Source organism: Anguilla anguilla, chromosome 7 (genome assembly GCF_013347855.1).
Source record: "Anguilla anguilla isolate fAngAng1 chromosome 7, fAngAng1.pri, whole genome shotgun sequence".
Classification (NCBI taxonomy): Eukaryota; Metazoa; Chordata; class Actinopteri; order Anguilliformes; family Anguillidae; genus Anguilla; species Anguilla anguilla.
Genome location: NC_049207.1, coordinates 44,776,975 through 44,797,481, shown reverse-complemented (window position 1 = coordinate 44,797,481; position 20,507 = coordinate 44,776,975). Strand labels below are relative to the sequence as shown.

At 41.7% G+C, this 20,507-nt stretch overlaps 1 protein-coding gene across 1 annotated transcript; it reads right to left on the bottom strand.

The window, feature by feature from the left end:
* Positions 1–994: 994 nt before the first annotated feature.
* Positions 995–19,936, bottom strand: glrbb (glycine receptor, beta b). Its single transcript, XM_035424583.1, has 10 exons — positions 19,601–19,936; positions 16,435–16,580; positions 15,214–15,320; positions 14,574–14,641; positions 11,657–11,883; positions 8,332–8,414; positions 7,801–7,941; positions 6,188–6,340; positions 4,844–5,133; positions 995–1,964 (listed from the first exon to the last, which is right to left on the bottom strand). Exons 1-10 carry the CDS (start codon positions 19,601–19,603, stop codon positions 1,668–1,670), a joined length of 1,515 nt encoding a protein of 504 aa, XP_035280474.1. The 5' UTR covers positions 19,604–19,936; the 3' UTR covers positions 995–1,667.
* Between the last annotated feature and the right edge of the window lie 571 nt (positions 19,937–20,507).

Sequence of the window (20,507 nt, the reverse complement as noted above, 5' to 3'; positions counted from 1 at the left end):
CTGTTGCTGGCAAAGCCAGCATTCTCTTTGACTGATGAAGTTAGCCCTTGTAAAAGAAGAGACACATTTTTTTTTATTCATGTCAAATTAAGACAAAAATGTGTGAAACCCCTTCATTTGTGCCCTGACATAACACAGTCATATCTCTCATTTCGGGCACCCCCAGACAGATGCATAATTAAGACTTCGCTGACAACCCCATGGGGTCGGATTTCAAGAGCTTGATAACTAATGGCCAAATCGAGGTTCAGGGTTCAAAGGTCATTAAAGACACATCTGTTACTGTGTGCATATGTCGGGGGATGGGGGGGGGGGGGGGTGTTAGGGGTATTTGCCTGCACACGTTAAGATTTGGAGTTTGAAAGCGAGTTTCCTCAGGTAACTGCTGCACTTAAAAAAAAAAAAAAGTATAGCGTTACACCATCTCCACTCAGATGAATCCTTTATTTACATTCTTGCTTGGGAGAAGCTCCAGAGCGATGAAAATCACTGAAGCAAAAACACGGGGTTTGGCTTCCTGGCCATCTGTAACGTCCCCGTGTTGCAAAGTAAGCACACCACGTGCATCATATTACAACTTAACGCTGGCCTGCTAGGCACGTTCTGGATGCCTGACTGTCTGCAGTGCGCTCTGCTGAAACAGAAGGAAACTTGGAACCCATTTCCTGTCACATCCAGTCTCATCGCATTTAAATGTTTTAATGAACATTATATGTGCACTGTAACATATTCAACAAATCTTGCACACAAGATAAGGCTTATTCATAATGTGCAAGTGATCCCTTTTCTTGCTTTTTTAAGCATTTTGTTCATTAATTCCAATGCAATGGGATTAATATAAATCCCGTGGTTTGTTCAATTAACAATTTTTAGTTAGTAAAACACACACACACACACACACACACACACACACATTCCATTCTATATATTCTGTTTCTGACAGTTTTACTTGGAAAGTGCTTTGAACACAAAGTTTGAAGACCAACTCTCAAAATAAAGTTAATAATAGTAAAGTTTATTTTAATAGCATCCGGTATTTGTACACAGTGGAAATGTCAGCATGGCGGTGGGCAATAAGAAATATGGTCACATTTGGCCATCAAACCTTTATTGGCATGGACATTTTACACAGAAAAAAAGGCAGTTTGTATCCATCCACTGGCATATGAAAGGCAAGGTAGGGCTTTGGTGTCCAACAGCCAGCCAATCCAAAAGCGGCAGTGTCATCAGCCATCAGAATAATTACTTCTACGGGAATTCCTGACAATAATCTTAATAAATTTTCATATATACTTTATTTTTATATATTCATATATTAATTTATGCACTTTGAACATGCAGTATCCCAGGACCTTTAACTAACAGTGAAAGTCTTTCCACAAAAATTAAACAACTCCTCGGTCCCCGCTTCTTGCTTTGGGAGACCTTAGCTGCACAGCTATTTACACTGAACGCGGACCCCACGCACAGTACTGCAGGTAAGTCACGATGGCAGTCAGCATGTAAACTTTGAGTGTACCTTTAGTCGATTTTAGCTTCTCACTACAGCTACACCAGGATGTAATATTATGTCCGATTCTCCGGGCAGACGGGACGAGTAAAAACCACATCACAATTGTGGGTGAGGGGTGTGGGGTGTCTGTGGAAAGCTACGGGACGAAAGGCCATCACAAGTACACAGACCAGTAAATGACGTTGAAGAACAGGAAGGAGAAGGGGAACAGGGCCCTGGCGTACAGGTCGATGCGTTTGGCGGCCGAGGGGATGACGGGTTTGGGCGGGGGCGGCTTCTTGTTGTTCTTGGCCTGGGACTTGGCCAGGGCGCTGCTGACCTCGATGGGCTTCCCGTAGCAGTCGAAGTTGGACAGCTCGAAGTCCCGCGGCAGCGACCCCACGATGCTGAAGTCGTTGGACCGCAGGTCCGACTTGGAGGTGCACACCTTCTTGCACCGGTTCTCGGCCACCTGGGAAACGGAACGAGAGAAGCCGGTCTTGATCGTCACGGCAACGCTGATGGCGGTGGTTGCGATGGGAGATATTGTGCCTTGCATCCCGTACGAGGAGCTCTGTCACTTGCCAGTGAACCAGTGACTATCATCTAAACTAGCGGCTACACAGTACTACAGAAGAGATAGCACCGATGGGTAGAGATATCCCTCATTAAAAACTATTGGTGAGAGCTTTATGCATTGTAGGAAGGACTACTACAGCAGTAAACATCTTTAGCATATGTTAACAGTTATCTTCTTTCGATATTGTACATGTTTTTTGCTCCAATACGCTCACACACCAGTAAGGTAACTACTTCTGCAAATGCTTTCAGTGAACTAACAGTCCATAATTTCCTTTAAATGGTAGGCACGTGGCACAACTCGCTTGTAATGAGCTGATGATGAAAATGAATCTGACCGTGTTTCGCTGGCGTGACCGTGCTCTCATCGTGAACAAGCTTTCCAGTGTAAACAGAACTATTTTGGAAAAGCTTCAAAACCGTGAAAGGTGAAAGCTGGTTCACCAAAATACACAGATTCTCCCCAGGATCATATGAACTGTAACGCATGCCTCAAGATGGGCCTGCATGCATTTCCCATGCAGCCCTCCACATTTATACCACCAGGACCAGAAGCACCAAACCCAGCTACAGATGCAGTGTGGAAACCGCCCAGAGAAAATGGCTGAGCGAGCAGTGGGCACACCCACTCTTCACCCAGTAACACTGACATCTGCTTGCCACTTGAGCCTCCCGGACCACAGAAAGACATCGTCTCCGATGGCCGTAGCCACTAGGCCTTTAATCAAGGGCCTGCACTAGAATTTACACTTCCCACCGTGAGCTCTCTCAGTCACAGATGCCCGGCAGCCTGACAGCGCTGCGATGTCAATCAGAGATTCGAGGTGCAATTAAAAACCGACGCCGACTCCCACCCTGCTGACACACGACTTGCTTTAACATGTTGCGAATGCTGGAGGAAGGTTCCGTCGTGTCAGCCGAAGTGACTCTTCAGACGTATCTGAGCATTAATATATTCGCAGTGAAGGTGTAGGTCTCCAGCGAATCTGGAGCTGCTTACAGTACATCAGGAAAGGCAAGGTCTGAGGGCACTGTCCGTTTCTGAACAAAGATCTGCGCATTTCAATGGGGATCTGCATCCCTGTTGCTGTTAATATTGTATGTTTTGTGCATCGTTGTACTCTTGTTCCTCCTCCATCGAGGACTATGTCGGAAACAAGTATTCAGTACGCATTTACATGTTTTCATCTGGGTTGTACCCTTGCCTGCACTTTTAATACCACCCAGTCAATCAAAAAAAAAAAAAAAAAAAACCCTCCCCCTTGCTCCTGTTAAGCTAAAAAGTGCTTTCAAACTGTTAATGCATCTAAGAAACCAGCAGTTCTTGCCACATATTGTTGGAGTGGGCTACTATCCTTGAAACAATGCTTGGGCTCATCTGTGAATTGCCTCCCTTCTGAAATTGTTCACTAGGTTGCAGTTACTTTATTCAAACAGCATATTCACTGTGTGCTTGACAACAGCACAGGGCTTGCATTCTAAAAGAAATTATAAGCCCCAAAACAAGCATTCATGTAATGGAAATTCAGAGAACACAAGCTGAAGAAAGCTTTAAAGTGAGCTCTGCAGACTGAGTATACAGTACAGTAAACAGATGAGTGTTCTACTCATTGCATTTTCAAAAAGGGCTGCACTCGGTATGAACACACAAGAGACGCATTAGGACCCATTTGGTGTCCCATGGGCATCAGTGAAGTCAGTAACTATGGTAACTCATCAGCCAACCAAGGGGGGGGGGTGGCGGCGGGGTGGTTATAAAGTGCTTACATCAGCTTGCAAGAATGATTCAAAACTATAATCACTGCAAACATTGCAGGGGTTAATTAATATACCTCCGTGTTCATATAAAAATTATTTTTTGTGCTTGGTTCAAGGTATGTTAAATAACAAAAGCTGGATTTAATAAACAATATAAAATTGTGATAACCGCTATACAGTATACATAAAAAAAATTACCTTGGAAAAATGTCATAAAATATTCAGGCCGCTAAAAAAAAGGCTGTGGCCTTTTGTATAAACATAAGAGCCACCAGAAAGTAGGCCAAGTGTCTCACTTCATTACAAAAATAAAACCATGTAACAGGGAACATTGCGCAGCATAAAAGCAGGGAAATATAGAAAAAAACTGAAAGACTGTTCAGCAGGGAATAACTCACCTGCTACACGTTGCATAAAGTAAAAAGTAACCAAAAAGTTTACCTCGAAGTAAACATTGCTATTGAATACAACCAACTACACTGGGACCTTCTCCCTATTTTACATAACAGTCTTATAGTACATGCATTCTTTTAAATTTCATGATTATTAATAAACACCAGTTCCTTGCACAAGCATTTTTTTGTTTATAAATACTGGTGCAGCATACGTGTATTCATCTGAATATTTGACAAATATTATTGATCTCTCCACTGCAGGAGAATGAATGAATCATGCAAATGATCAGCTTCAGTGAGGTTTTGGCCTAAATCATTTTGACGGAAATTATAGGGGTGTTGCCCGTTTCCAAAACTTAACAGAGTTTTCAGAAACTCTGGACAAAAGTACAAAACAAGAACAAGTAAAGAAAGAAAAGAAAGAAAAGGTGAAAGGCCGTCGAAAGGTCAGACAAACCCCGGTGCCTGTTAAATCGTACGTCCCTGTCAGCGACGCAGCACTAAGACATGCCGAGGGGTGTCTAACATGTCGGGGAAAAAAGCCATCTTTGGTATTTTCGGGGAACAAAGCGTGACATTTCCACTCCGAGCGGGGAGTCACGGCGGCGCGCTCGCTGACCTGAAGGGTGCTGACGTGGATGGGCGTTCCCCCCGTCCCGTTGACGGTGTTGTTCTTGGCCGGGGTCTTGCCCTCCGCCTTCTCCCTCCGGGCTATCTTGGCCTTCTCGGCCTCGATCCTCTTGGGGCTGTTGAGCATCACCTGGACGACGGCGTACTCCACCAGCGAGGCGAAGCCGAACAGCAGGCAGGCGATGAGCCAGATGTCGATGGCCTTGACGTACGACACTTTCGGGAGCTCCGAGGCGAGGGACGTGCACTCGGAGGACAGCGACAGCACCGAGAGGATTCCTGGAGAGGGAAAAGGCCCGGGCTCAGCCAAACTTCCCCACGGATGAAGGACAACCGTCGCCTCACAGAAGGCCCTGCTCTGGTTGCGTTGTAATACTACAGATGTTAAAGCTGACACAACTTTTCTACGCCAGTGTTTATCAGTTATTATTAAAAATATATCAAGGTTAAAAATCACTTAAATGCAACAAAGAGAACATGTTTTCCAGATGTATGTCACATGCATAATGGCTCGGTGTTCAACATAAATTCCAGTGAGAGTGCACATACCATGGTGAAGCTGACCATACCTTTTAAATGGTAATGAATAAGATAAAAGACTGCTTTGCTACATAAATAATTCACCGTTTTCACAGTATCTCACTGTAGAATATTCATTTAGCATGTTGCCTAAACCTAAATGTTTAAAATCAAGATCCTTACTTCATGTACAGCGATTACATAACTGACAGAGGTATCCAGGCGCTAATCCTTTAACGCAGACAGCAAAACGTCTCTTACATAACACGAGGAAGGTGCCTGCCAGCACTCAGAAGCTTAGCACCTTCCCTGGCATGAGATGCTTCAATGGTGAATAAAACATGAGAGGAACGTGTGCACACATGCACGCACGCGTCACATGCATACTTAGTGCATGGACATGTGCAGCACACACAAATGCACACACATTGTGCATTTCTCTCACTCACTTACACTCTCTCTCTCTCTCTCTGTCTCTCTGTCTCTCTCTCTCTGTCTCTCTCTCTCTCTCTCTCACACACACACACAGACAGGCAACACACCCATGGACAGGAGGCGACTGACCTGAGATCAGGCCATTAGCTCAGATGCCATGAGGGCCTCCTGCAGGCCTGGGATGACACTGGACGGGAACAGGACAAAACAGGACACAGGACAATGTGGAAGACGTATGGCGGTGGTGGTGGTGGTGGTGGTGGGATGGAAGTGGGTGGTCCTTCCCAGATTGGGGCGTGGTTGACAGTAATGGCAACGTGCAGTCAGACTGCCCCACCCCTGCCCCCCCCCGGAGGTGTGAGGGTGAGGGCGAGTGTACCCAGCGGGACTCTGGCTGCACTGGCATCCGGGTTGATCCAGAAAGACAGCCAGGACAGGACCACGATCAGCAGGGTGGGGGCATAGACGCCCATCATGTAGAAGCCCACCTGTCGCCTCAGGGTGAAGATCACCTCCACGCAGGTGTAGTACCCTGGGGAGAGCCAGGCAGGAATGAGACAGAGCCCCAGATTTATCATTACCCTTCACAAATGTGGTGCCATTCAGTGTAGGAGAGATTCAATGTGTGGCCTGATGTAGTGTGTGTATCCGCCTGGTAAGCATTCATTAACCGGCTTATCTGATCAAGTGATGGGGCGCTACGTTTTAATGATAGCTACACATGTCCATATTAATGGTAGTGCGAGACAGAGCACCTGTCTCACACTTTACCCAACAGATTAAGGAGGAGGGCACCAAAAATCTCAAACGAAAGTGCTACATCACCAAATGACTGTTCTAAACCCCCAATTCTTTTTTGCAGACAAGTGCTTTGTTTGAGAAGCTTTTTGTCAGCTACTGAACAAAGACTGTCGCCGGCGGCGTTTTTAATTTAGTCAGTTCCACGATGCGCTCCTTAATTGGCTTTATGAAAAAGCGTGGTGTTCTTACACCCCAACAGCCGTTCTTCCGCCTTATCTGCCAGGGATGACTTAACTTTGTTTTTTCCTCTACACAACCTTTTCCTTGCCATTTCCTTCCACTGCCTTGATATCATAGTCAGAGTAAGGAGAGGGTGTTGTTATCATTATCAGAGTAAGGAGAGGGTGTTGTTATCATTGTCAGAGTAAGGAGAGGGTGTTGTTATCACTATCAGAGTAAGGAGCAAGGTGTTGTTAAAAACATAACATAACATTAGGGCTAGACAATGTGCTCCTGCACAACAACCATACGTTTTGGTTTGATGCAAACCAATCTTTCGATTGCTGTTGTTTGGTGACAAGTGCATATGTTTTTGGTAAGCAGCTGTAAGTCTCTTTTTAAGCTTTAATGTAATGGACCTTCTGGTGAGTCTCTTGCAAAAATGTGCAGCGCATCAATGATCAGTGTCCAGATGTTTCTCTAAAAGCTGGCGGTTAGTAAGTTTCCCTGCAGGAACAGGTTGCAAGTGCCCAAGGGCTCATCTTTGAAAAGCATATGGTAGAGCAACACTGTATGCAGCCTTTATGGCTCTTATAACTGTCTGACAGAAAGGAAAATGCAACCTGTCGATTGTACAAAAATAACACCAAAAACACTGTGACTTATAAACCTAGGCATACTAACATAGACTAGACAGAATGCTGCCTCCATTTTGTGCTAAAATAAATCTGAGGCGGAATCTAAAATGCAGTCCAGCACTGCTTGTGGTCATGATGCACAAGAAAATGGCAACTGACTCTTGGGATTTCTGTTGCCATGCTTTCTCATAAATGAATAATGCATTGCAATACTGTATGCATTGCTTTTTTCGATACGCTTGATGAAGTAATTATTTAAACACATTTCTTTCTCATAAATGAAAAAGCAGTCAAATGTATGAGATAAGCAATTGGAAAATCTGCAAAAAATTGACAGGAAATCATGGTTGTGAACTCCATCCGAACACTCAAAATAGAAGGATAAACTGCATACCAGTTCCTTTGTAGTATTTGGTACAGTTTCCATATTCAATATCCTCCTGTTTAATGTCAAACTGGGGAAGTGCAATCTCCTCCATCTGCACAGGGTCCGATGACTGCCACATGAACTGCAGGTCATCGGTGGTGTAGCCAACTGAAATTGCACACGTGCACATACACACGTACACGCACACGCACACACACACACAAACACAAACAAAACATAGAAACACATGAAGACACACACGCACACACAGGCAGACGCACACACACGCACGCAAACACAGCATGTCAGATGTCAGCATAATTCACTATAAATTTGCACCACAGACAAATCCAAGGACATCAAAGAAAAATGTAAAATGAACAGCAGTTCCATACCATTTACATGGCATTATAAAATCATTTTCATTTCAACAAGGACTCTCATCAAACATGCTGCACAACATGAAATGAACTGAATTTGGACCACGAACACTGCCTTTTTTCAAAGCCCAGAGGACATAAAGTCTGAAGGTTTGTTAACTTGATAATATTCACATACAGCTCTCCAGTTGCATCTTGCATCTCTGCGTGTCCATGGGAAACAGGGTGAGGTCAAGAGGGCAGGAAAGTGTCACAGATAGTCTGGAACAGAACAGAAATTACAGAGCCACATCATTTCTGAGCAAATCTTATTCCAGTGTTCAACTCCTCTTCTCCATGCCAGAAAAATAAGACATTTGCTTCATCTGTTTTACATTTGTTTTCCTGAGAGAAATACATATCTTCTCTAAACCCTGTTTGGGTCTGAGGTAACATCATTGATAGTTAATATCAATTATATACACCAAGTATAAAATAAGCATATGGTATTTTCTTAAAGTCCTGTAACATGCTTTTAATTCAATAGGAATATACAATGTCAGATATTGTATGATGTAATATATTATCTCAAACTGCCCATCATAACACTTGTGTTCCATCATAACACATTCAAATATTATTTTTAATTCAAATAAAAATTATTATTAATTTTTTGGCTAAAAAGTGATTCATCATGCACTGGTTTTAAAAAATAAAATAAAATAAAATTTTACACAATACCTGCTTTGTGCTAATAAACTATGGCTAGTATCCTTTATTAAGCTAGGGAACCACTATCGCTACGTCATGTGTTTTTTATGTCTGGATGACATGTCATCCACATGAATGGATGAAGTAAGGTAAACAAGCTAAACAACAGTCTCTCCTTTCAGCTGCTGCGTGGCTGGGGCCCTTTGCACAATAGTGGAGCCGAAGAGACAGGCGAGAGGGAATCTTACCTCGTTCTAAGTTTTCTGATCCTCAAAAAGGTCCAGTAGTGCACTTCAAATTCAAAGAACACTAATATGATTTTTGCAGGTACTGTATCAACTAGATTTTTGATTTGTTTCTTTTATTTATTTTACAGGCAAAAAGAAAAAAGAAAAAATGGGAACACCATATCCCAGTTTTTGGTCATAAAGAAAAAAACTGGGATATTCAAGTTGCCCAACAGCATCGCGGCGCCTTGCAATGGTAAAAGCAAAATCTGTCAACAGTAGTCGTAAGATTTTTAAAAATCAATTATTAAAGACAGCATTAAACTGCAATGCTCAGCTTATTGTTGCTTCCTTTTTCAGTTCATTAGCATGCAGAGAACAGCAACCAATGAAATTTCGTATGTAATTAGTACTGTTAGACATAATGACAGCATGGGACTATAGCCGGAGTTGCAGACAGATTCTAAGGCAATTCGAGGGGTAGGACACATGCTTCATGACAGACTGGCTGCCACTATTTTTTGCGTGTTCAATGCATAGTGACAATCAAATGATGAAGGACTGTCAAAAAACCATAACCGCAGACCAAAATATTTTTAAGAGACAATGCGTTCGGAAACTCTTTGGGAAATAGATATACATACAGCAATCTATTTTTAAAAATTTTGAGATGGGAAAATAGATTTCAAAATATATATCAAAATAGATTTCCAGACAAACCTTTGTGCATTTGGTCAATACTGGGAAGTACACATCAATGTATTTATTGCATATCGAGCTGCACGAATTAAAATTTTTTTTTGTTCATTTCGGATTTTAAATAGCAGCAAATTGCCCACCTGTCTTAGATGAAAGAAGCAGGTGGTCTTTTTACCGTTTCATTTTCTGAATCACCTTCATGGCATGCAAATGTAGAAGTAAAGCAGTTCCAGCAAGTAATTGGATGGTTGTGGTAACATTAGAAAAGCCCTGGCCACCGATGCTTCCAATGACGGGTAAAATGATCGTACAGAAAGGAGTCAGCCCACATCGCCACGAGAAAGCAGCCAAACTGAGAGCGATGCAAACGAAACACCAAAATCCCATGACCTTCTTACATCAAACGCACACCATCTTTTACTCAACGCGAGTAAAAACCTAAAAAGAAGATTTTTTTGGACTTAGAGAGGGAAAAGGACGAAAGCTACAAGCAGACAGTTGCAGTATAGACAGAAGCATGTAGAACATCACTGACCAAAAGGTAAATGAAAATTATTACTGACTTACTTCAGTCTATTTGTACAGTATCTATAACATCATTACAATCAACAGGACAAATAAGCTTATTTTCTTTTGTAAATGAGTCATTTTGCAGCAAACCAACACTAATTGCAAAAGTAGAAAAAGCCCTTTCAGGGAATTGTTAATACATACTATGCTTACTGCATTAGAATGCACATATTTAAACTGGTTTACAAAATTAAGCTGTCAATTTAACCATGTTCTTCTGCATTACGCTGACTGGCCAATTTTTTTTCAAAACAATTGACAGAATGCATACACCCACAAACATTAAATAGGGGATAACATAATCCCCCCTAAACCTACTGCCATGTCTTTATAAGGCAGTATTTAATTCTCTTAACTTGGCACTTGTTTTTCTCATTTGAGTCTGTTAATAGACTACAGCATATACATATTAGTGGCATGACTGTTAGTGACATAATACCTACGTGTTAATTTTATTAAGAAGATATCACTGTTTAATTGTGGGAAAACACAGATTGGCTCGGCGGCTACTTGGCATGCTGCCACCTTATCACTGCTCTTAGATGAGACACGACAAGGCCTTGGCATTTGGCAGGACAGTGAGCGTGGGAACAAAGAGACCGAAGCTCATATTATCGCATCCCAGATAATCTGGTGGTGTAAATGAAAGCCTCTTCGACAACCGACAGAGTGACAGTTTTCAAACACCATTCCGAAACCACGAGGAGCTACACCCAGCAATGTGCTGCTCACAACTGCACAATAGCAAACAGGCAGTGGTACAGATGAAAAAGAAAATGTAAATTTAATAAATGATAAATGTTGACGGTTCAGGAAAAAATTCTCCCTTTGGTGTGATTGCGAGTGGGTTTGAGGTTCAACCAAAGATTTGAGTCTGCTTGATTGATTTCGTCTAACCTGAGATTTATGCCATAAAATGTCGCCACACACAGTCAACACTTATGTTGCTGATATTTCTATTTCCCCCAGGCATTGAACAACACTACCCAGAGGGCCCTGGTCTAATCAGACAGGAAGCACATAGATTGCAAATTAAGTATTTGTGACATCATCAGCATAGCGAATCATTTCGTCCCTACGGCGCTGCTCCACTGTGTACAGTGTACACTGTGTTCATCTTCATGTTATATTTAGTATGGAACTGTACTGTTGCTTTAATTGCTGTTTTGACATTGACGTTCATGTGTTTGTGCATGCATGTACCATGATAACATCATGCACCATGAGCTGACCTACGCAAGGGTATCTCTGAAATGCCCCCGTAAAACACCAGCGATGGGTTCAGGGAGCTGCACAGCGACAGATCCTGGGGCGTACCTCATGCTGATGAGCACGTCGCCGTTGCGGAAGATGAAGAGCAGGATGTTCTCCTGCGTGACGTCATGGAAGTTGGCGCTCTTCTCGTTGGCGAAGAACAGGTCGGGTTTCCAGAGGCATTTGAACATCTTGGGGTCGACGGTGAGGGCGTCCGACTTGAACTCGGTGGGCAGCCTGAGCCTGGGGTCGTTCCACCGCTGCCTCAGGAAGATGTTCACCCTGTAATCCTGATCAAAGGGAGGAGAGTGACCAAAGGACCAGCGCGCTGTCATTTAGATCCAACATGGCCGAATGCATGCATAGATCCCTACAGCTAACTATTACATTACATTACAGGCATTTAGCAGACGCTCTTATCCAGAGCAACTTACACAACACTTACATAGCAGTTACATTGCGTCCATTTATACAGCTGGATATATACTGAAGCAATGCAGGTTAAGTACCTTGCTCAAGGGTACAATGGCAGTGTCCTACCCGAGAATCAAACCAGTGACCTCTGGTTTCAAGACCAGTTCCTTACCCATTATACTACACTGCTGCCTAACTGTACAGGGCCTTGCTGGTCAGTCTGTGTGAATGCTACATTCACAGACTTGTCTGGGACTCCATGTTACTGCATGTTGCTCCATGTATCTTCCAAATGCTGTGACAGGCTGCTTCATGTTTCTGATGGTTCAAAGGTCACACGCACACCTAAACAGGGGAAGTGCACCTCCAAGAGCGGCCACCATTGCCACTAATTAGGCGAGGTTTTCCCCTCTTGTTTTTGTGACCCAGGTCCCCCCTGAAGCAGCCCGGCTGTCTTCTCACGCGACGCGACTTGTCAAACACGTCTGACTACACAGCGACCGAGGGGCAGAGATGGGCTATTAGCATGAAACCTAAGGGTGTGGGAAATGTCAAACAATCCCCGGAACCGCTGCAGCTGTGCGAAGCTACCTCCCTGAATGGCTGCTGCTTTCCAAACGCTGGACTCGCTTGTAACAAAATCTGATTGTTATTTCTTGTACAGACAGAAGACGATTCTAAATGCAGCTTGATCAGTAAGCAGAACTGATGCCTCATTTTGTATATACTATATACTGTAGTCACAGGTACTGGAAGCATTTCCCTTAGATAGTGAATGCCTATGATACAGATCAGCGGACGACATTCTATTTGACACTATCGAGACTCATTGATGGTTAGCTTTCAAAAAGGCAACAGGGACAAATATGAATGTCTCTCTTGTACCATACTTCACAGATACCACAAGGCAGCACAATCTCTATTGATTTTTCGTCCTTGTGCCAGTACTGGAGGGGTGTGTGTAATCATTCCCTCCGAGTCCTGGTGATTAACCGTCAAATGGCAGAAGGCAATCAAAGAAGGAATATTTAAACAGGCAGAGACCTGTAGAGGATGCTAATGATTTATTGCACAATCAACACAAAATTAATTAGGCCCTTCTGGGAAATGGTGCAAACTGAGCAAAGACACAGAGTACAACAGCATACCTGCCCTTTCAGAGTGTTTGGTTAGGGCATAAGTTGTCAGGGACGTTGGCATTTGAGTGACTGTTGCTCTATGTGCCAAAAAACAAAGGCGGGGCTCCAAGTCTGCTGAGCCAAGGACAAGCACTTTCATGACAGGTAGGTATCAGTGTGGCAGTGGTATTACTCTTGTTTTTGTTGATGATGTGATTATTTTTAATATTTAAAATTATATGCCTGTACTGATCTCATTATTATTATTATTATTATTATAGTAGCAGTAGTATTTTCTCTTCTCTCCCAGTTTGGAACGCTCGTAGTAATCTGTGCCAGAATCTTCCATCAGTTCACTCTGAAATGCTCTGCTTCACTTCAATCTGCAATGTACTGTACATAAGTTACTGCTGCCAAGAACCTCCCACCTACGACAGGTAAGACACTCAGAAGTCACTGTCGCACAAGCGGGAAATAACCCACAGAGAGAAAATCCTCCTTTCCCAGGGAAGCCGTCAGCCAATTAGGCATCACCACATGGGTCTCCAGGCAACAATCTGTGCTGAGCTGGTCAGGGTTTAATCTGGATACTGGCCACATCACTGTCTCAGCTTCTCACACCACCAGGGAGCCTGTATTACTTCAACTTGTATCTAATTACAGGCAATACCATTCAAAGTGACTTACGCACTTCTTAGAATACAACTATCCATTTATTCAGTTGTATTTGCATGGAACAAATGTGGAGACTGAACCGTGCTACCATCAGGTCATGAGTCAAATTAAAACTACACAACACTACTGTCCAGTGTATTCTGCATTCAGGGTGTATGTTGTTATTGTTCCACATTGTGAAAGTTTCTTCTGTCAGTGGCAACACAGGATGCGCATTAGTAATCCCTCTCAAAGGATACGTTTTCAATAGGTGCAAAACATAAAAGCCATCAAAGGCCTTATCATAACTGTCACCGTTCATAAAACAAAGTCACTGAGACTCATTCACAGTGGTTTCAATCTGTGCACAGCAGGAACATCCACTAATCCCCAAAGCAACTAGCATCCCCTACCAAGACCTGCATACTGCGACCATAAACTGAAAATTGCCTGCAAATGAATTAATTTAATAAGAATCACCAAGTCACCCTTATGATATCAATTATGATGCTGGCACCACAAAGTGGTGACTCACATTAAAGAGCTTTCATGAGAAATTTGACTGTAATGGTCAATAACCAATAGGGGAAGCATTTTTGTACAAGTAAAAATTTTACTAATTCTGTGTCCGAGTAAGCAAAATACTGCACTGTTGAAATTGCTGAGAGACAATAATGTCACATGAGAAATCCCTTGAAATCTCACAGGGGACTTTTTGTTCCATAAAATTGCTCGAATACAGATCAAGTTTTTGAAAAAGCGAGAGATGATCGTGCATATGTGAGTTTGCTTACCATAGTAGTCTCCTGGATAGACCCAAAGCTGTTTATGAAGATATTCACTTTGTCCTCCACGGGAATACCTACAATGGGGAATGTGAAAAACGTCAGCTGTGTGAGACCATCTTGCATGGCTGTATTTGGAGATAGCGTGGACCACTACCCACATCCATTGCACAACTAATAAAAAACAACGCACGTTCATAACAACACTTTTTTCTAAAGCGTTAATAATTGGCTTTATTAGACTCCATTCACAAAACAGGAACAGCAGTAAGATATCTGCTTTTGTGTGACAAATTTGAGCATGTAAGCAATTTTCCTTATAAAGAAAACAGAATTTTAAAAAAGAACCTTGCAATTCCAATTTCAATGACTCCCACATTTCCAGGGTAAAGAACAATGTGGCTGCACCTGATTGGCCAAAATCTAAAACTATTCATTATGCGGCAAGACATGCATACAAGGCATGTGTTAGAAGGTAGAGCATGTAATGGTGCACTGGTATGGTCATAGAAATGCTAGTTTCATGCCACAGAGCAAGAGACCAGATCAGACAGCCCTTCCCTCCAATGTGAACTGAACACATCTAAACTCTGCACAGAGGACTAATTCAAGTCCACAAGAAGCACGCAGCGCCATCGTCAAAACCTGCCTTTGAAGTTTGGCCGAATTCTCGGGTCGTAGGTGACCAGCAACCTGTTCAAGATGTTGCTTGTCGAATTTGCAGGAACCCGGGCGAGGTCCTCGGAAGACAGCTGACTGTGTGGCAAAAGAGTAAAATCATAAATTATGCGACACGTGAAAATACAGTAGCTAAAGGATAGGCTAAAAGCAAACAGCATGAGGCAGCTTAGAGCAAAAGATGGGAGTAAACAGGAAAGATTATAGCATCTTATCCTAATGTGAAAAGAATTCAGGGACAATTCATTGTTTCTGTTTTTGTATTACTAACTGAAAAGACAGCTTAGATTTCCATACTGGAGTGCTAATATATAAAATAATAATAATAATGTCCTGAAGAATGCTGATGAAAAAGACTTCTGAGGAAAAAAAATGTCCAAAAAGGTAGCAGGGCTCTGCAACGGAATTCAGGAAAGTGCTGCTTTAAACATAATTGAGTAAACGTTATCACACTTTGAAGATGAGTAGAGTACCACATTTCATTCTTAAAGTCAAGTGTATGCATTGTAAATTCCGGGTATTTCTTTCTCAAAAGGGGAAAGAAACCTGGAAAATTTCTTTCACAATTTCCACTGGTTAATAAACTTCGAAGCTGTGCTCCCTGTTAATGCAGAGCATTATCATTTTGCACTGGAACCAGCTGGATCCCCAAAGCACATACAAGGCTTATATACATACATATACAGAAACACAAAAGTACGACAAGGAACAAAAATAAACACTGATTTATGACTGGATGACTGGATATTCATCTGCTTAATACAGTATGCCTTTTAAAAAGCACCAATGCTACAATTTTCTCCTGGAAAAAAGGCAGACAAACATTAGCATTCAATTCAAGACAAAGGCAACACTGTTCTATGACATACGTTTGAGAATATCCACTGCTTTATTCTTTAATGACAAAACATGACTGTGAAAGCGACAGATATCATCAGATACGGAGATCGCAAAATCCAGATATCATCAGCTACAGGTAACACCAGAGACAGATATGATATGAACTACAATTACCATCAAACACAGACATTATTAGCCATAGATATCATCAAGAACTGAAACAATAATAGACATTGTGGCTATACTGAAGCTGGGTCACACTACGTGTATCTTCATAGCATTTGAATATGAACCATAAACTGAATATAACGAATGCTACATAAGTAATTTGGGTGGAGACAGTAAGACTTACGAGGGGCAGTAGACCTGTTTTCCTTTCTTCTTCCCCTTCTTGGCAGATTTTTCTTTGCTGGACACCTCAGTCATCCACAACGATAACACAAGGAACAGGAAGGCCAGTTTTACCGTACTCATCTTTGAACAGATCAGACCACAACCCTGAAAAAGATGGAAATATTATAGTGAGCTACAAGTTATAAATGCTTGACTTCATGGATCCCCCCCATACTGTGAATCCATATTCAACTGTAGGTCAACTGCATTAGCAACTTACAAATATTCAGATAATACAATGTCAATTTGTATTTCTGTCTTCTTGTTTCATTTTACATATTTGCATGCATGCCTCATCTTCACTAGAGCTTGAATTAGGCCTACTGTAGATCTGCTAAATACCTTTTGCTTACTGAGTTATAACGACAGGACATGTAGTAACATGTGGGTCTCTCCATCAAAATTCAACCAAGATTTATGACTTTTAGCTCTGATGGAATATTTAAAAATACTAGTACTGAAATTGCATCCCTACATAACTATGTATGCATTTCTTGTTTTGTACATTTTTTGTTTGACACGCAACTTACAGTATGATTAGCCAAGAGGGACAGAGGAAGAAATGCCCTGTTAATTCACCCGATTTGTACTTGGGTGTGGCTTTTCTAAAATAATTCAACTACTTAGTATTTGTCTGTCTAGTGTTTGGAACATAAAAAAAACAAAGTATGCCCTCCTCTGCTGTAGTAAGTCCAATATGAATTATTTAATCCAGATTTGCACAATGCATTTCTTAATTCATATTTTATTTATTAATTGCTTTAATTGATTAAACATTTTTGGGGTCCATAGAAATGTGTGCTCTTTTAGAGCTGTAAAAAAATATGAAGGTTCTCCTCTACAGTGTGTGTTAAGGTGAACAATTCCAGGGCTTTCCACAGACAATGGAAACACGGCAAATTATCACATGCATTTGTTCCAGCAGGAACACTGTCCAAACACTGACTCTGTGTAACACACACAATCTTTAAGCGGCTTGTGTCAGCCACTGAGAAACAAGCACCGGATTAGCTAAACTATTTTGTTTGATGTCCGTGATGACCTGTCAGTCACCAATTTCAGTTCAACAGCACTGCCATAACTGGCTAATAGCCAGCCAATCAGAGATTAGCCTGAAACCTCTCTTGCTCAGTCACTGTAGGATGAAGCGGAATCTGCAGCTGTATGGCTTGGCCTTCGCAAATGGAAAGAGTGAGGCCATGGATCACTGAGTAGTTCAAGGTATTTGCTTGATCTTGGGGGACATAAAAGAAAAAATAAAAGCACGCTATTTGACTGAATTTTTGTTCAGTGCATCTCTAGAAAACTGGATTCTAGGTGCAATAATGTACTCATACAAGCAGATGCTTATGTAGGTAACTGTGCATACATTTTATCATTGCATAATGAACAAAAAAAATACCATATACTCCACTGTCCTTTTTTAATAAACTCTATTAATGTTACTGTAGCTGGACTGTAGGTAGTAATTAGAGTTCCCATTACTGACAGTTCTTAACAACCATCTAAACTTGGGGAATGTTTATAATGGAGTGGCTCTGCACACAGTTTTTCTGACAATCATGTTAAGGCTAATAGTGGTGGCAGTTAATGCGGGATAAAGCCATCAGTGGTCACAGATCCCTCTCTGTATTACCACAAATGCTGAAATAACAAAATCATTCGTGCATGACTTTGCCGTATGTCTATTGATCACACCTGGGGTCTATCAGCTCCATAACCACTCACATAATGAAGATAAAATACAGTCAAATATAGTTTTCAAAAATCAGGAGTGTGTACAACAACTGCAGCTAGCAAACACCACTCTGACCAGGAAACCACAGCACCTCATTACAGTGCCAATTTTATAAATACTTTCATGGGCAACATGTCATGTTCATTTTTAGATATACGGTATCTATCATTCTTTTCTGATAGTTTGAATTGTGTACATAGCTTACCAAGTTCCATATTAGCACTTGGCCTACTTCTCAGATAAGTACCTCCTGTTCAAATGTGGCTCTTTTTCATCCGCAAGTCATAATCACAAATATAAAAGTCACCCAACCGAATGTGAATTGAAGATGAAAATCACTTTTGTCGACTGATTTCACTTTAGACCTTAACTAGTCAAACAGCAATTTATGACGTCTTTAAAACAGTACATTTTCAGCCTTCCCCAATGGCAAATTACCCTCAGAGGTAAGAGGTAAGAGTGGCAAACTTTGACTCATTGCTAGGCCCCTAACAAGTGTTGTTTTCCAGAACACTGAAATGTTAAATGATGTCCCATGGAAGTCAGAATTCTAAGCAAAGACCAATTGTACTCACATGCAAGACCAAACCATACTATGGAACACAAATCCAGCACTGCCAAGCAAGGGACCAAGGCCTCCAAGCTACTATCTCACCTACAGTAAATGTCCAAATGCTGGTGGCATTCATTCCTCACCTACTCCATTGAACAAGACAGAATACGAGCACTCCACTCTCCATGGTACGACTCTAGTTTTATGAATGCAAATAAAATTTCCGACTCTACTTTCTTCTCTGGAGTTTTCCAAAAAGCAATATTGTATGCTGAGAGAAAAGGACACACAAATGTATGGATATATCTTGAAGGCGGTACTTGGTTGCAAACTGGAGAAATGTGTTCTTCCAGCATTAAAGATCATAGACAATATTAACCTCAAACCAACCTATTACCATAGCGTGTACGTATCGCATCATTACTGTATGCACATTCAAACTGCAGGCACGTCCTCCATCTTCCCGTATCAATTGCTGTATTTAATACAGTGATATTATTGACTTGCTCGTCCACAACAATAAACATAGCAGAAAGACAGCCAGAGGACGCATAAAGCCCCGGAATACTTAATTGAAAGCAACAAAAAACAAAAACAAACAACAGCCCTTACAATTTGCCGTCAGCGGGATCCTCTGCAGAGGTTGGAGCAGGGAGGGGGTGGGGGAGAAACACAGAAACAGCATCCACCAAGCTGTGAGGGGGGGTTGGGGTTATTCGCGTAATGCAAAAAGAAAATACCATTAAGGGTACCCTACAAGTCGCGATAGTGCGTGACAAGCATCCCTGACATGCGACAGGTCAAAACACTAAAATAATACGCATGATCACTTACCATTAAATTGCAGTTCTTTTAAGAATGGACCACCTTGCTCTGGAGAATTGACCGTAAATACACTCAATACAGCTGATTGTGCAAATAGTACAACGCCTTCATGCCGCTTTCTTTCCTTTTCATTATTCTCTCCCTTCACTATCGTTCACTTCAGCGAATCATAACACAGCTCAGTTTCAAACACATTTTTCCTACGCGCTCTCTATTTAAATTCGATTCAGTCCAAATTAGGCAGCAACATGTATTGCAGTCCTTTTGCGCTAACCTCAGGATGCCCAAGATGGATGCTGCGTGTGCACCTGCCGTGTGACATGCGCGGTAGTGCGCTGCACAGCAACCGGCTTCATCACTGCCCCAGAGCAGTGAGAAGCCGAGTCACGCTCTCTGGGTCGTAAATAGGGATTCATGTGAAAACGAAATTACTCTATGCTTTCTTTTTCGTGCATGTGTGAAATAGACAGATAAATCATATCCCCAATTGTTATAGGTTTGGTAGTAGGCTATCTGTTAGATCCTGCGTCAACGTTCATATTATTTAGATCTAAAGAATTCAAGTGATGAAAGCACATCTAAGTTGCTGAGTTAAAAAAGGTAATCGATATAGTTAAAAAAAAAAAAACTCGCACACTGTGGTAACTCCAGATTAGTATTTTATTGTTATTATTTATTTACTGATTTATAGGATCGTGAAATTAAAATAAGTATAATAAAATATTGTTTTTAAATAACACTGAATTTAACATGTTTTTTATTTATTTTTATTTTTTTAAATAAATAGCAATCCACAGAAAAATAATGAAAAATAAGGAATGAGAATATGCGCAGAATTACTCAGTAAATACAGGCGTTAATCATTAAAGGTGTTGTTTTTGAGATGTGGGTGGAGGTGCCAGTTCAACAGCTGTGC

Coding starts and splice junctions, on each gene's coding strand:
- glrbb (XM_035424583.1), bottom strand. Junction 8,415..11,656: donor GACGTGCTCATCAGCATGAG/GTACGCCCCAGG, acceptor GTTCTGTTCCAG/ACTATCTGTGACACTTTCCT. Junction 5,134..6,187: donor TGCAGCCAGAGTCCCGCTGG/GTACACTCGCCC, acceptor TTCCCTCTCCAG/GAATCCTCTCGGTGCTGTCG.